We start from the raw sequence: 13127 nt of genomic DNA, 5'->3' as shown, positions 1-13127 counted from the left end.
CCTGTGCTGTGACCAGTGATCCACGCAGCTCCATGGGTGGGTCCTATAGAACTGCCACCACATTGATCACCAGGAATGGTCCCAGTCTGACCCATCTTAAATTTCCAAACAAGGAGGTGACTGCTCTGCCCAAGGCTATTGGCTTCAAAGGGGGAGTGCCATTCAGATGTGGCTTACTAATTTATCCTCCGCTGGAGATTCCTCATTCCCCACATTGAACATTAACTTTCACCAATGTGTGTCTTTCGCAGGAAGGATGCCTGTGACAAGGCAAAAAAGCCACGACGGCTCCAAGGGAAAGGGGATCATCGAAAGGCCACGCAGGAGTATGATGGTCCCACTGGGGTAGGTGAGGGACACAGGAAGTGAGGAATCGTTCTTGGCAGAGGCCAAGCAGAAAGTCCCTGCTGCCAAGCTGCCAGGGACTACTGAGACACTGGTTAACTCGAGGCAGGCATAGTATAGTGGTGACCAATTTTGTACAAATCAATGTTACTTTTAGCTCATTCAATAGAGCATTCAATAGAGCACAGATGCACAGGACTTAAATAAGGAGGCCCTTCACAGAACTGCCTTTCCAAGCCAAACAGGAAATGCCAACTCACCTCCTGATATGATTTGGGGAATTTTTAAGTGGGGCCATATCAAATTTTAGCAAGGTGATTCATCCATGTAGGTGATCTAACCAAGGAAAATCTCTGCTCCTTCCTCTCGGTAGATTCTATGCTGCAGGTCTCTCCCTTCTTCCTCCCTCGAACACCATTGCTCATCTGTGTCACAGGACATAGCCACCATGACTGGATAACTGAGCACGGGTCCAACAACTCCTTCATAAACACGGGAACTAAGAGTGCTTATAATGGAAATGGAACGGCGAGGTTCTTTTTCCTGATCTCGGTTTCTTACTGATTAACGCACCTCTTTGAGGCCTGTGAACATGTGTGACAGGCTGCAATACACAAAGGGAATGCCAGGTTAAAAAAGAAAAAGAAAAATCCAGCCAGGGAGGAATTCCAAGTCTTCACCAATGTAATGTGGAAACCAGATCTGCATGCAGTTCAGGAATACACGCAGGACCATTCCTGTCTTAGCTCAGTTATGCAAGCTGGTCTAAGTCGGATGCAATAAAGAGAGAGGGTGATTATCTGGGTAGTAGAAAAACAACTCCCCCTCTTCTCGCCGTATCCGTCTGAGTTTCTGAGTCATTTATTTAGCAGGCAATGATGAGCTACCAGCTATCTCCCTTGACTGTGATCCTATCTAACTGCAGCCCAGCAACCCCCACAGCGGGAACAGTGAGTAGCACACAGCAACGTCTCCCTTAATTCAGCCATTTCTTCACTAATGACAAGAATTCTATTCGAGCTGGAGCAGTCACTGTGACCACATCTTCAGTAGCAAACTGCAATGCTACTTGGCTTTTCGGTACACATTTCTGAACATGACCTGAAATCACCTCATCTTTTGAGCTTAGTCTTCAAATTCCTTGAGAAAGTTCCTTCCCGTTCCCTGCATGTCCACCAACTTTGCAGTGAAAGGCTGTGTGCAAGGCTAGGCCATCGGGTCTTCAACCATAGGAATGGCTCCCCCCTTCCTCTAGAGGCCGTGAGATAGTCTGATGTATTAGGACGATTTCCTTTTGTCTGGGGTGCTCTTGGAGCGTCTGCTCGCGGCCTGGGCCCCGGAGCTTACCTGCTCCATCCTCCACAGGAGCTCCTTCTTCTGCTCCTCCCATTCCTGCCGCTCCCGGTCCAGACGCTCAAGCAGTTCCACCTTCTCCCGGTTCCAGTTCTTCTCCCTGTGGTGGATCTGCCAGCGCAGGTCCATGACCAGGCCGTGGCTATCAGCCAGGAGCTTCTGGTGCACCTCTCTCTCGGTCTTCAGGGCCCCTTTGCCCTCGGTGGGGACATCGAGCTCCCCCAAGCTTTTCTCAGTCTTCTCCAGCTGCCAAAGAGAGAAGACTTAGGAACTCCTTCTCGACAAATCCAGAATTAGAGAGGTCAAAGAAAACCAGCACATTTACACTGGATTTCTGGAAGCACGCTTATACCAAGATTGAACCAAGCCCATGGACGAAGAACGTTACATTTATAAAGTCTAAATTATGCACGTCCAACACAGAGGGTCTGGAAGAATGTTGAGCAGTGAGCCCAAGAGTTTCCCAGGACCAGCTTCTTGGCTCCACATGCCAGGCTCAATCACACTGTCTCGGCAGTGTGTCTGTGCCGCTCCTGGAGGGCGGCTACCATGGCTGTCCCTCTATCTTAGCTGTACTTGAAAGTGGGGATGGAAGATGGAACAGCAATAGACCCCAATAGTCCTCAGTCCTGTCGAATACCCCAGACAATAAGTACTAAACAAAACAAGTCTTATATGTTATTCAGCCAAACTGGTAAAAAAAAAAAAAAAAATCAAAAGAGAAAATCTTAAAGGCAGATACAAAAAAGGCAAACACTGATTTGTGCCCCCCACCCAAAAAAAAGACCAATGGGCAATGGAAAGGGAATAAATTGATTTTTAAACAACAACAACTCTATTTTTTTTGTTTGTAACTGATTTTAAACTCCAATGACCAGAGAAAAACTGGTTGTGAGGTGCTCACAGAATATGCAGAAGCAAAAGCCAACACCAAACCACAGAGAGGGGATGACAGGAAGGCACTGCTGTACAGCCCTCACTGGGCAAGCAGAGTCACCAATGGTAAAACTGAAGGAAAACCACAGCAGCACTGAAACGCCAATGACAGTCTACTCGCTGTGCCTTGTTTATTCCTTCTCATAAGCAGCCTCTTGTATTTGTTAAGTGCAGACTTGAAAATATCTCGGTTTAATAATTCCCAAAGAAAGACCTTTTGTGTAATTTTTCCCATTTACTTTCTACAGAAATCCCTTAGGTTCAGATCTTATTCCCAATTCATTGATGAAGAAATGTGCGCTCAGAGTGTCAAGGCTCACGGACATGATCAGTTCCGTAGCAAGAGCTGGCACAAGGTGGGTTTTAACTGCCACTGTGAATGGTCTCCAAATTGCATGACCTTCCTTTCACTGTTCAAATATGGAGTTCAATTAATGCTCTTACAATGACTAATTCAAAGACCCACTACAACCACTCTTAGCTCATTATCCATGACAGACACTTTTAACCATTTTGAAACCAGTTATTCAAATGTGGAGGCCAGAATAGTTATCATTCAGAAAGCCTGTCTGCTATACCAGGTAGCTTAGGATTTGCTTGGCTAAACAGAAAGTTCTCTTCCAAGGACACGTGGGAAGAAAAATAATACTAAACGGAACCTCTATAATGAAAGTGAGCACTTTATATGGTTCTGCCCCTCGAACCAGAGAAGAATCAGGGAGAAAGGCCTGGGGCTGGGTAGCAGGTACATTCTCCAGGCTGGGAGAGTGACAGGTGGAGGTGAAGAGCAGAACCAATGCGTTGCTTCTTGATCAACTGGTTATAAGACATGTATTAGGAGGAAAATAAGAGGTTTTTTTTTTTTAAGTAGAAAGAGAACACAGAAATAAAATCAGAAGAAATATGCACTAATGCCCCAAGTGGAAAATGGGGTGTTGAATCTCCCATAGAGAAAGGCCTTCTTGCAACTCAGTTCTTCCTCTTCGGTGCCTTCTCAAGTAGTGGAGCCAACCCCTGGCAGTGGAGCGCTTTGTAAGGCAGGCTCACAGAGACAGTGCGGTTGATTCCTTGTCCTACCCACAGATTCCTTCACATGGGAGCCCCGCATTGCACTGCTGTGCTGGACTCTGCTCAAAGTCCACTGCTGCTGCCCCCTCAAAGGATTCGGGCGACTTCCACAAACAAGACAACCCACCCCCATGACCCTAACCCTTTCATGTTGTGTCTTTCTTCTCTCTTCCTTTCTTCCACAATCAAGCTCACATCTTCATAGCATGCAGCAATTCTACTCAGTCTCACCTCCCACTCCTGGGCAGGAGTGCGTATTTCTCCTGGTTTTGATTCTGTATGTGTTCAGTAATTTCCAAAATTATGGAGTCCAATATAACTTGTTAGCCTTATCCACCCTAACCTCTCAGGACACCTGATACATTGATGTTTGCCTGGAATTTCACAGCTTCTCTCTCCCCTTGGCTTCTGAGACATTCGCTCCTGCATTTCCACTCATGCCTCTGGCTACCCCTCCCAGTCTTTTCTTCCTCTATCAGTTTCTTGAAAATGAGGTATTTCAAGCTCCTTTGTTAAACTTTTCTTATTCTATGCCCAGTTTTACAGATTCCACCCACAGCCCTGGCTTTACCACCACCTCAGTGCTCAAAAACAAACACAGCCATGTACTGCAGAAAGATGTCTCCATCGCCCCATAAAGTTGTTCTTCCTAACAAAGGCTAGCCATTTCAGTTTGTAAATATAGACTCTGATTTCACATGAAGATGAGATTTCCTAATCACAAGTTGAACAGCACATGTCCCTGTTGTTTACCAACACAACTACACATACGTCTTCAGCCCATGTTCAAGTTCCCTACTGACAGACACCCGAAATTTAGCTCCTTTCCTTTCCAGACCAATAGCCCTCTCCCCCTTATTTCTGCCTTGGCAGGTGGTAACATCTGCCAGGTACCCGCACTACAGACCTGAGCCCTGCCAGTTACCTTCCATTCCACAACTTCTTTCTCCGGCCAGCAGGCCTTGCTTCTGCGTTCTGGTGTTTGACTCCGATCCTCGCCATTTCCAGGAGGGTCAAAACCACTCTCACCCGTCCCACTGCAGCCTTTTAAGAAGCTGTGGACATCTTCTCTCTGCTATCCAGGGTCCCTAGACCTGTCCCTAGACCCCTTGGGCAGATCAGGGAGGCAAAGGATCTCCTCAGCATTAATTCTGGAATACCACCAACACTGCAGTGGAAAATGGAAAGATGTGTGCTTTTTATGGCACTTGTTGCCTACACGTATAGTTGAGAGATACAAAGGGTTAGTGGCTATAAAGATTGAGCAAGGAGTTGATGCTACAGTTCAGAGGTAGAGAATGAGCTTAGGATGCTTAAGGCCCTGAATGCAATCTAGCACCATAGGGAGTGAGGGGTGGGAGAGAAAAGGAAAGAAATGATATTCTGTTGGGGGGGGGGGGCGGGGTGCTGGTACTAGGGTTTGGATCTGGGCCTGGAACCTGTTCCTTAGATTTAGTTTCTTTGCTCAAGACTGGAACTCTACCACTTGAGCCACAGCTCCTCAGCTTTTTGGTAGTTAATTAGAAAAAAGAATGTCAGGGACTTTTCTGGCTAGGCTGTCTTCAAACCTCAGATCTTAGTCTCCTGAGTAGCGAGGGTTACAGGAGTGAATGAATCGCAGATGCTCAGTTTCTTCCTACTCTAGCTCAGAGCTCCTTGAGCTCAGTCTACTAATCTAGTAATCTAGGTTAATCTACTCAATACTGCTCATTTCTAATTATCTTCTGCCTTAAAACCAAAATCACCTTACAAAGAAGGACATCTAAACTTGCTTATAAAATTGAGATTACAATATCAAATTCTTTCAAAACTCCTCTTTCCTAGAGTTCCTCAGATGGGCCAGACTCTTGTCTTCATGGTATCCTTCCCTCCCTTCCTTTCCTTTCTCCTTCCTTCCCTCTCTTATTTCCTTCTTTATTTCTCTTTTTCTTTATTTTCCTTCCTTCCCTCCCTCCCTCCTTCCCCCTCCTTTCTTCCCTCTTTCTTTTCCTTCCTTCTTTCCTTCTTTCCCTCTCCTCCCCTCCCTTACCTCCCTTCCCTCCTTTCCTTCTTTCACCAAAAACATTCTTCCCTCCTATCCATTCTTTGAGATTCATTCTTGGCTGACTTTCACCTGGCCCACCTCATACCATCAAGCTGCGGCATGTGACCTGCTTGTTACTATTCCCCCCACAGGCCTTTGAATAAGCTGGTAGGCACTCTCCACACTACAAATGACCGTGCTGGTCTGAGTCCCCCATGGCACTGAAACATACTTTGAGGAACTTCTCGCTTATTATGGTTGCTCAGCATGTAGAACAAGGTCTGATTTAAGAATCAGCTGAAAGAATTAGAAATTTAGGAAATTATATATATGTATGTATATGTATAATATGTATATATGTATGTATATATAATATGGGTTCCACTGAGGAAAAAATATTCAGATCTTTGTTTTGCATTTAAGTAGAAGAGGATCAAGATGGAATGAGTACAAATGGGCGTCACTGCTTCCCAGACTGCTCATATTAAACAAACTCCCTGAATAATTTGGGCAGAAGATGAGCTTGGCCTGGTACTGTCTGGAGTCTAGGTTTGAAGTCCTGGCTTTGTTTTTTGCTGTATAGGGACATCCTCCTGGAGGCTTTACTTGGAGCAACCCTGTGGGTGGATACCAGGTGTCTCTAAAACAAAGATGAAATGTTTTGAAACTGGCTGAATACAAAGCTTATGTCTCCCTTCTTTAGCTACACTTATGTCTTCTTTAGCTTCACTCCTCTCTTGTACACAGATTTTTAAATAGGCTTAAGCTCTTCAGAGAGCATCCTTACTCATTCCTCCTCCACGCTAACTCTGCAAGCTGTGTACTGAGATAAACAAAGCATCTGGTAAGAATCTCCTGGCAAGCAGTAGGCAGGAACCATAGCAGGTACAGTTCTAACCATCACAGGATGGGCTTGGCTTGGAAGGCCGTTCTCCCTTGATCCAGCCCAACACCCCTGCTACAGGGGCCTGGAGCCTTGACAATGCAGGTTGACTATAGGACCTAGGCCAGGTGGCAGTGCATGTGTGCAAATGGGTACTAGGAGAATTATTTTCTTTGGACATGACAGGCCCTTTGATCTCCTTTTTCTTTCACGATCATGCCAATTCATATACTATTAATTACTTTATAGTTTGCCTCAAAACAGGGTCTAGAAAGTAGATGATCAGATTCACAGACCTCCCCTCCCTCAGGATCTAGGTTCTGGAAGCCACCTTGAGCAGCACACCATGGAGGAAGCAAACCTTAGCAGAGGTGGTTTCTTATCTGATCCTAACATGGCTGCCTGGCATGCACAGACAGGAAAAGCTGGTCTCCTGGCTCTTCCTCTACCCCAACACCAAAAAGCACTGGGACCTCTTCTAGACCTTGCTTCCTTAGAATAAGAAGGAGACAACTTGAAGAGGCATCTGGGGCAAGCAGTGGAAGGTCTACAGGCTCTTGTCAGTATTTTGGAAACTCTAAAGGAGAGCATGTGTCTCCCTTTGCAGAGATCATGGAGCCAGTGTACTCGGGCTTTCTCCTACCTAGAATTATTTTTAGCTCAGCCGATGACATCAGCATGATCTCACATCACCATTCTTTTGATGGGGCTCCCTACAGCCTTGGTTAATGCAGAAAGGACAAAGAATGGAATGAAATTCTTGCTTGTGAGGGCATATTTCAGACCCAGGACAGGGAGTATTAGGGAACATGATCCTGAGAAGGCTGGGCCTTTATTGAGTCATGCCTGTCCTTGGCCCTGGACCAGGGCCATCAAGGAGAAATGTCTTCCTGACCCTCTATGCCTGGTAGCCAAGATACCGTGATGACGAATGAGGCAGGTACCTGTTCCAGGCGGCACTTGAGTACGGCCCACTCCACATCCCAGGCAGCCTTGTCGCTGGCATACTGCTGCTGTAGCCGTAGCCTGGCGTGCTCGTCCTCGCGCAGCTCTGAGCGGAAGTCCTCCAGCAAGGCCTTGAGGGCACTGAATAGCTGCTGGTTCTCCACCACCTTTAGGAACAAGGAGATAGGCCCCATTACCTCTCCCATAGGGATCCACTAGGCAGGAAAGGGAGAGGCTTTGTGTTGGGGATAGCTGTGCCTTTTGGGTCTCTTCCCAGGTTCCCAGGTAGAGCATACAGGACAAGCTAGGGTCTGACATCGGAGAAGGACCCCACTTCGGGCCAGAAGACTCCTGGGGCTGAAACTAATGACCTGCTGGGTCAGCAGGAAGGCTGAGGGAGGGCTGCCCCTGGACACAGGGCAGCATGTTCTGAGTCTAGAACTTGGGCCCATGCTGAAGATGTCTGCAATTGAGGTACTGGGACCTTCCAGGAGCGGAGGCAAGGAAGCTGTGGGCCACAAGGAGTCCCTGAAGCCAGGCTGCCAGGTTAATCAATCCAGCCTCACACAACCAGAGCTCTGAGGTGGGCCAGGCGCTCTGTCATGAGGACGCAGATGTGACCAGACACATACACGTATCTCCATATACGCTGTCACTCTGGTGTTAGCTGTTGAACTAGAAGGGAGTTCTTTTTTTTTTTTTTTTTTTGGCCAGTCCTGGGCCTTGGACTCAGGGCCTGAGCACTGTCCCTGGCTTCTTCTCACTCAAGGCTAGCACTCTGCCACTTGAGCCACAGCGCCGCTTCTGGCCGTTTTCTGTATATGTGGTGCTGGGGAATCGAACCTAGGGCCTCGTGTATCCGAGGCAGGCACTCTTGCCACTAGGCTATATCCCCAGCCCCTAGAAGGGAGTTCTTGAAGGCCTAGTGACTTCATAAACACATACTCTAACTGTGGCTCCTAGCAAGGTAGGGGAAATAGAGATTTATAACTAAAACCGGCTCATGCAGGCTTGCCATGGCCCCCTGAGCTCAGTTACTGATCCTCACTACCCTCCTGGGTAACAACCAGTTCTACCTGTTCATCTTGCCCCTGCCTGGCCTGGGGGAACCAGTCCTGTCCCATCCTCGCATGAAGTTGAACACAATCCTCAACTCACATTAAGCACAGCAACACGTGGACAGTAGGCTTGTACTACCGATGTTTGTTCTTCATATAAAAGATGTTAGGCTTTTTAAACCCTGCCTAGCCTTTTGAAACCCTGATGTCTATCTGACCCTGGCGCCAGAATAGGCACTACATCAGAAAGTCCAGATGACTTAGCCACACAGTTTCTTGATAATACTGGGCATAATAATCTCCCTCTCCAATTAGACAGAAGGCACCAAAGCAAATCCAGGTTTTGGGGGTGTTCCTGTTTGGTTCACTAAAGCGAGAAGAGGAATAAAAACTATGCCTTGTCACATGTTGATAAGCTCCAAGGCAGAGGCGGAGCCTGTACCCAGACAGAAGGCTCTGTGCTCAGCTGACACAGGGCCCCGTGAAGCAAGTGCACCGCTCTCCAGGCGTGGGGTCTGTGTCCAGGTTATGCACACTCAAGACTTATTTTTTCAATTTTGCCAGTCCTGGAGCTTGAACTCAAGGTCTCAGCACTGTACCTGGGCTTCTTTTGCTTAAGGTGAGCAGTCTACTTCTTGAGCCACAGCATTACTTCCAGATTTTTCTGTGTATGTGGTACTGAGGAATCAAACCCAGGGCTTCATGAAGGCTAGGCAAGCACTCTTTCACTGAGCCACATTCCCAGCCCTATACTCAAAACTTCATGCTTCCGTTCTGCCTATCAAGCCATCTGGCTAATCCACTGAATCAACAGAGAAGGTTAAATGTAGATAGGAAGAATTTCAGATATACTGACATATGTTTAGATACAAATACAGCCAAATTGAAAACATATTTAATATGACCAGGGTAACTGAAAACGCTATGGCTGTCTCCATAATGGAACCAAGAAGTTACAGGATCAGATGCAGCAGTGGAGTGGTAGGGCCTGTTTGTTAGCATTATTACTCTGATTTTCCTTACCTTGAACACCAATTTTGGTACAGAAAGCATTAAGAATTTATAATTCATGCTGAATGCTGGTGGCTCACCTGTAATTCTAGCTACTCAGGAAGCTGAAATAGGTGGGTTGCGATCCGAAGCTAGTAGGAAAGTCTGTAAGACTCTTATCTCCAATTATACACCAAAAAGCCAGAAGTGGAGCTGTGGCCAATGGTAGAGTGCTAACATTGACCAAAAGAAGCTCAAGGGCAGTGCTCAGACCCTAAGTTCAAGCCCCCCCCCCACACACACACACACTATATATATATATATGTATGTACATATATATTCGCATGTTGGTAAGCTCCAACTCAGAGGCGGAGCCCACACCGAGATAGAATATATATATACATATATATATTCTATATATATTCTATATATATATATAGGCTAACATAGAAAAAATCCAGCACATCCTCTATAAGTATCTGACTAATGGAGATAGAGAAGCTCATGAACTGAAGCAATAATCAATGCACAGCAATTTTTCAAAACTCCACACCCAAAACAACTAAAAATTAAGTAAGCATAAAAAAATAAAGTATACAAGTATATTAGAGTGAGAAAAAGTGTCAGCACAATCTTTTCAGAAATATATATCTTCAGAGTTGGTTGTGGTATTACATGCATGTGTTTCTAATACTGGGGGCACGGAATCAGGGAAATTAAGAGACCAGACGAGAGAGAGAGAGAGAGAGAGAGAGAGAGAGAGAGAGAGAGAGAATTATGTATCTTTACATAGAATGTGCTGAAAATTGCATAGCTTATGATAGATTCATGATTCATTTAGTATTTTCAGCCTTGTACTAAAAAAAAATCACTATGTTTTGCGTCAAAGGAATTATTTTTTTGTGGGTTGTGGGGCTTGAAATCAGAGCCTAGGCGTTGTCCCTGAGCTCTTTTGCTCAAGGTTAGCACTCTACCACTTGGAGCCACAGCTCTACTTCCAGTTTTCTATTAGTTAACTGGAGGTAAGAGTCTCACAGACTTTCCTGCCCAGGTTGACTATGAACCACAATCCTCAGATCTCAGCCTCCAGAGCAGCTAGGATTACATGCGTGAGCCACCAGCACCTGGCTGCATCAAAGGAATTTTAAGTATGAAATAGCAATGATAATTTTGATCCTATCTTTGGAGGCACTATCTAATCTTTACTGAAGAGCAAATGGAGAACCATAAATAGGATCTTACATATAACCAACAGCTTTCTATGAATTTCAAGTTTCATATGGTCTCAGTCCCTGCTGTTCTCAGCTCCTCCACCGCATGACTGCTAATAACATTAGACTCAGAATTCTACAGTCATTTTGCAGATTGAAAATTTGGCTCTTCTGGAAACAAATCAAGAAATTTTTGGCATTAGCAGCTATGAAATTCAATAAAATTAAGTCCTAATGTTTTCATGCCCATTTGGGTCAGAGCAATCAATATACTGTTCTGGCCCAAGGATGATATTAATCTTCACCAAATGCATTCCAAAATGTATTCAATGAAGACTGGATTATTCGGGGATCAAGTTAGCCAAACGGAAAGCAAGGCCCAGAAAATGGATGCTACTGGCACTGGTTCTCATAATGCCCTGGGAGCAGTATATAGCATGCAGGGTGCCAGGGCAGCTTGGAACATCTCAGGTATGGCTGGGGTCTCATTGTTGAGGAAGAAGGAGCCAGGACCACAAGTCTATTCCCACCAAGGCCAGACAAATCAAGCCAGAAAAATTTGCCTTCCCAAGTATTATACCTTACCAAGTTGTCTCCTTTAACTTTAACTTAGAAAAGCATTTAATGTGTGAGAAACTAATACTGTCTCCTTTATCACAAGAAATAGTAGTAGTGATAAAGTTGAAATAATGTCTACAGCCCCCCCACTTCCTCCTGATGCCGCTTGCAGAGCTGGATTCTGGGTAAAGATAACCCAAATCAAGTCCAGGATCAAATTAGGACTCTGGCCCACTTAGCTTTCATATATAGAACATCATTTTTATGCAGAACTTTCTGAACCTATCATGCTAAAGGCCCAGGTATGCTACCTTTGCGTTGTTGATTTAAGTATAGGTCAGCTTTAACAAAAAAATCCAGCTCACAATCCCCTTAGAGATCCATGGACTGGGTTTCTAGCAAGGTCAAAGAATAAAATGGCTTTGCTATTTCTTCTTCCTCCATTGAAGGGTATTTTAGCCATTTGTAGCTCATCTCTCTTGGGTGAGGCTTAAAATAATCCTAAAATCAAGATCAGGAGCTTGACTGCTATAATGTGTCACACTTTATAACAGGTTCAAGGTTGTATCTTCCTTTAATCCAGCTGCTCTGCAAGTCAACAATAATGAATGAAATAAATGTTCTTCATAGGAAACAAAAAAGGAAGTTATGGATAAGGTAATCTACCAAGATGCTTGTAATATAATGCTAGGTATTTTTCAAAATGTCCGCAACACATGCATCAAGTGAAATCATAACTCTGCAAAACTGTGAAACTATCATCCTCTCTCTCTCAACTTGCCTTGGAGCCATGAACTTTGATGCTAGGTTTAATCTGAAGATATATTGACTTGTCACTAAAGGCTAACCCACAGAAAGCCAGTCACAAAATAGAGGTGATACCCTCTACCTCCTATTTATTTAGGCTATTCCACAGAGGCAAAGAAAGTATGGGGCCAGATGACCTGATTCTAACCTCCAACTTTCACATGTGTCATTTCTATATGACACATATAGGAGGGGGGCCCGATGCAACACTCAAAGGCACATCCTGTACCCACAGGAATCCAGGGAGAAGCCATTCCTGTATGGTGAGATCACCAAAAGTGCTACATCTGCACATCCTATACCATTTGTATAAAGAAACCATTCATCATTCTTTTTATTTTATTTTTATTTATTTTTTTTTTTTTGCCAGTCCTGGGCTTGGACTCAGGGTCTGAGCACTGTCCCTGGCTTCTTTTTGCTCAAAGCTAGCACTCTGCCACTTGAGCCACAGCGCCACTTCTGGCCATTTTCTATATATGTGGTGTGCTGGGGAATCGAACCCAGGGCTTCATGTATATGAGGTGAGCACTCTTGCCACTAGGCCATATTCCCAGCCTCACCATTCATCATTCTTATGGTCCCATGTTCAGATTAACTTGAAGACTCCTTACGAAAACCATTATCTCCCTGCAGATAAAGGAGAGTGAACTATTGAAGATGGGCTCCAAAGTACAATCTGAAATGGAAGGACAGATGTATTTACTGTGATACAGAATCATTTGTCTTCCTCTAACCCTTCCTTCCCTCCAAAAAGGCACGAGGGCATCCCGCCATGTGGGTTCTGTGCCTGCAGACTTTCTCATAATAAGCACAGGTGTTTGAAACACTAGTGTCATACATATTTAGCATACTTAATATCTGATAACCACTATAAATAGTCATCAGCTCCCAGGCTTAAGCAATCAGGACAGATCTAATGAAACCCAATGAAAGAAATCACTGATTAGCAA

The 13127-nt window shown here is 45.0% G+C and overlaps 1 protein-coding gene across 2 annotated transcripts in view; it reads right to left on the bottom strand.

The window, feature by feature from the left end:
- Positions 1–13127, bottom strand: part of Mtcl1 (microtubule crosslinking factor 1) — a 120474-nt gene that overhangs the window by 16429 nt on the left and 90918 nt on the right. For both annotated transcript variants that reach the window (XM_048363128.1, XM_048363127.1), the window contains 2 exons: positions 7553–7720; positions 1693–1944 (listed from right to left, as the gene is read on the bottom strand). In XM_048363128.1, the coding sequence (XP_048219085.1) occupies positions 1693–1944; positions 7553–7720 (420 nt within the window). The remainder of the gene's footprint in view (positions 1–1692; positions 1945–7552; positions 7721–13127) is intronic.

Source organism: Perognathus longimembris, chromosome 15 (genome assembly GCF_023159225.1).
Source record: "Perognathus longimembris pacificus isolate PPM17 chromosome 15, ASM2315922v1, whole genome shotgun sequence".
Taxonomy (NCBI): domain Eukaryota; kingdom Metazoa; phylum Chordata; class Mammalia; order Rodentia; family Heteromyidae; genus Perognathus; species Perognathus longimembris.
Note: the sequence above shows the minus strand (reverse complement) of the source record. Positions and strands in the feature narration are given on the sequence as shown.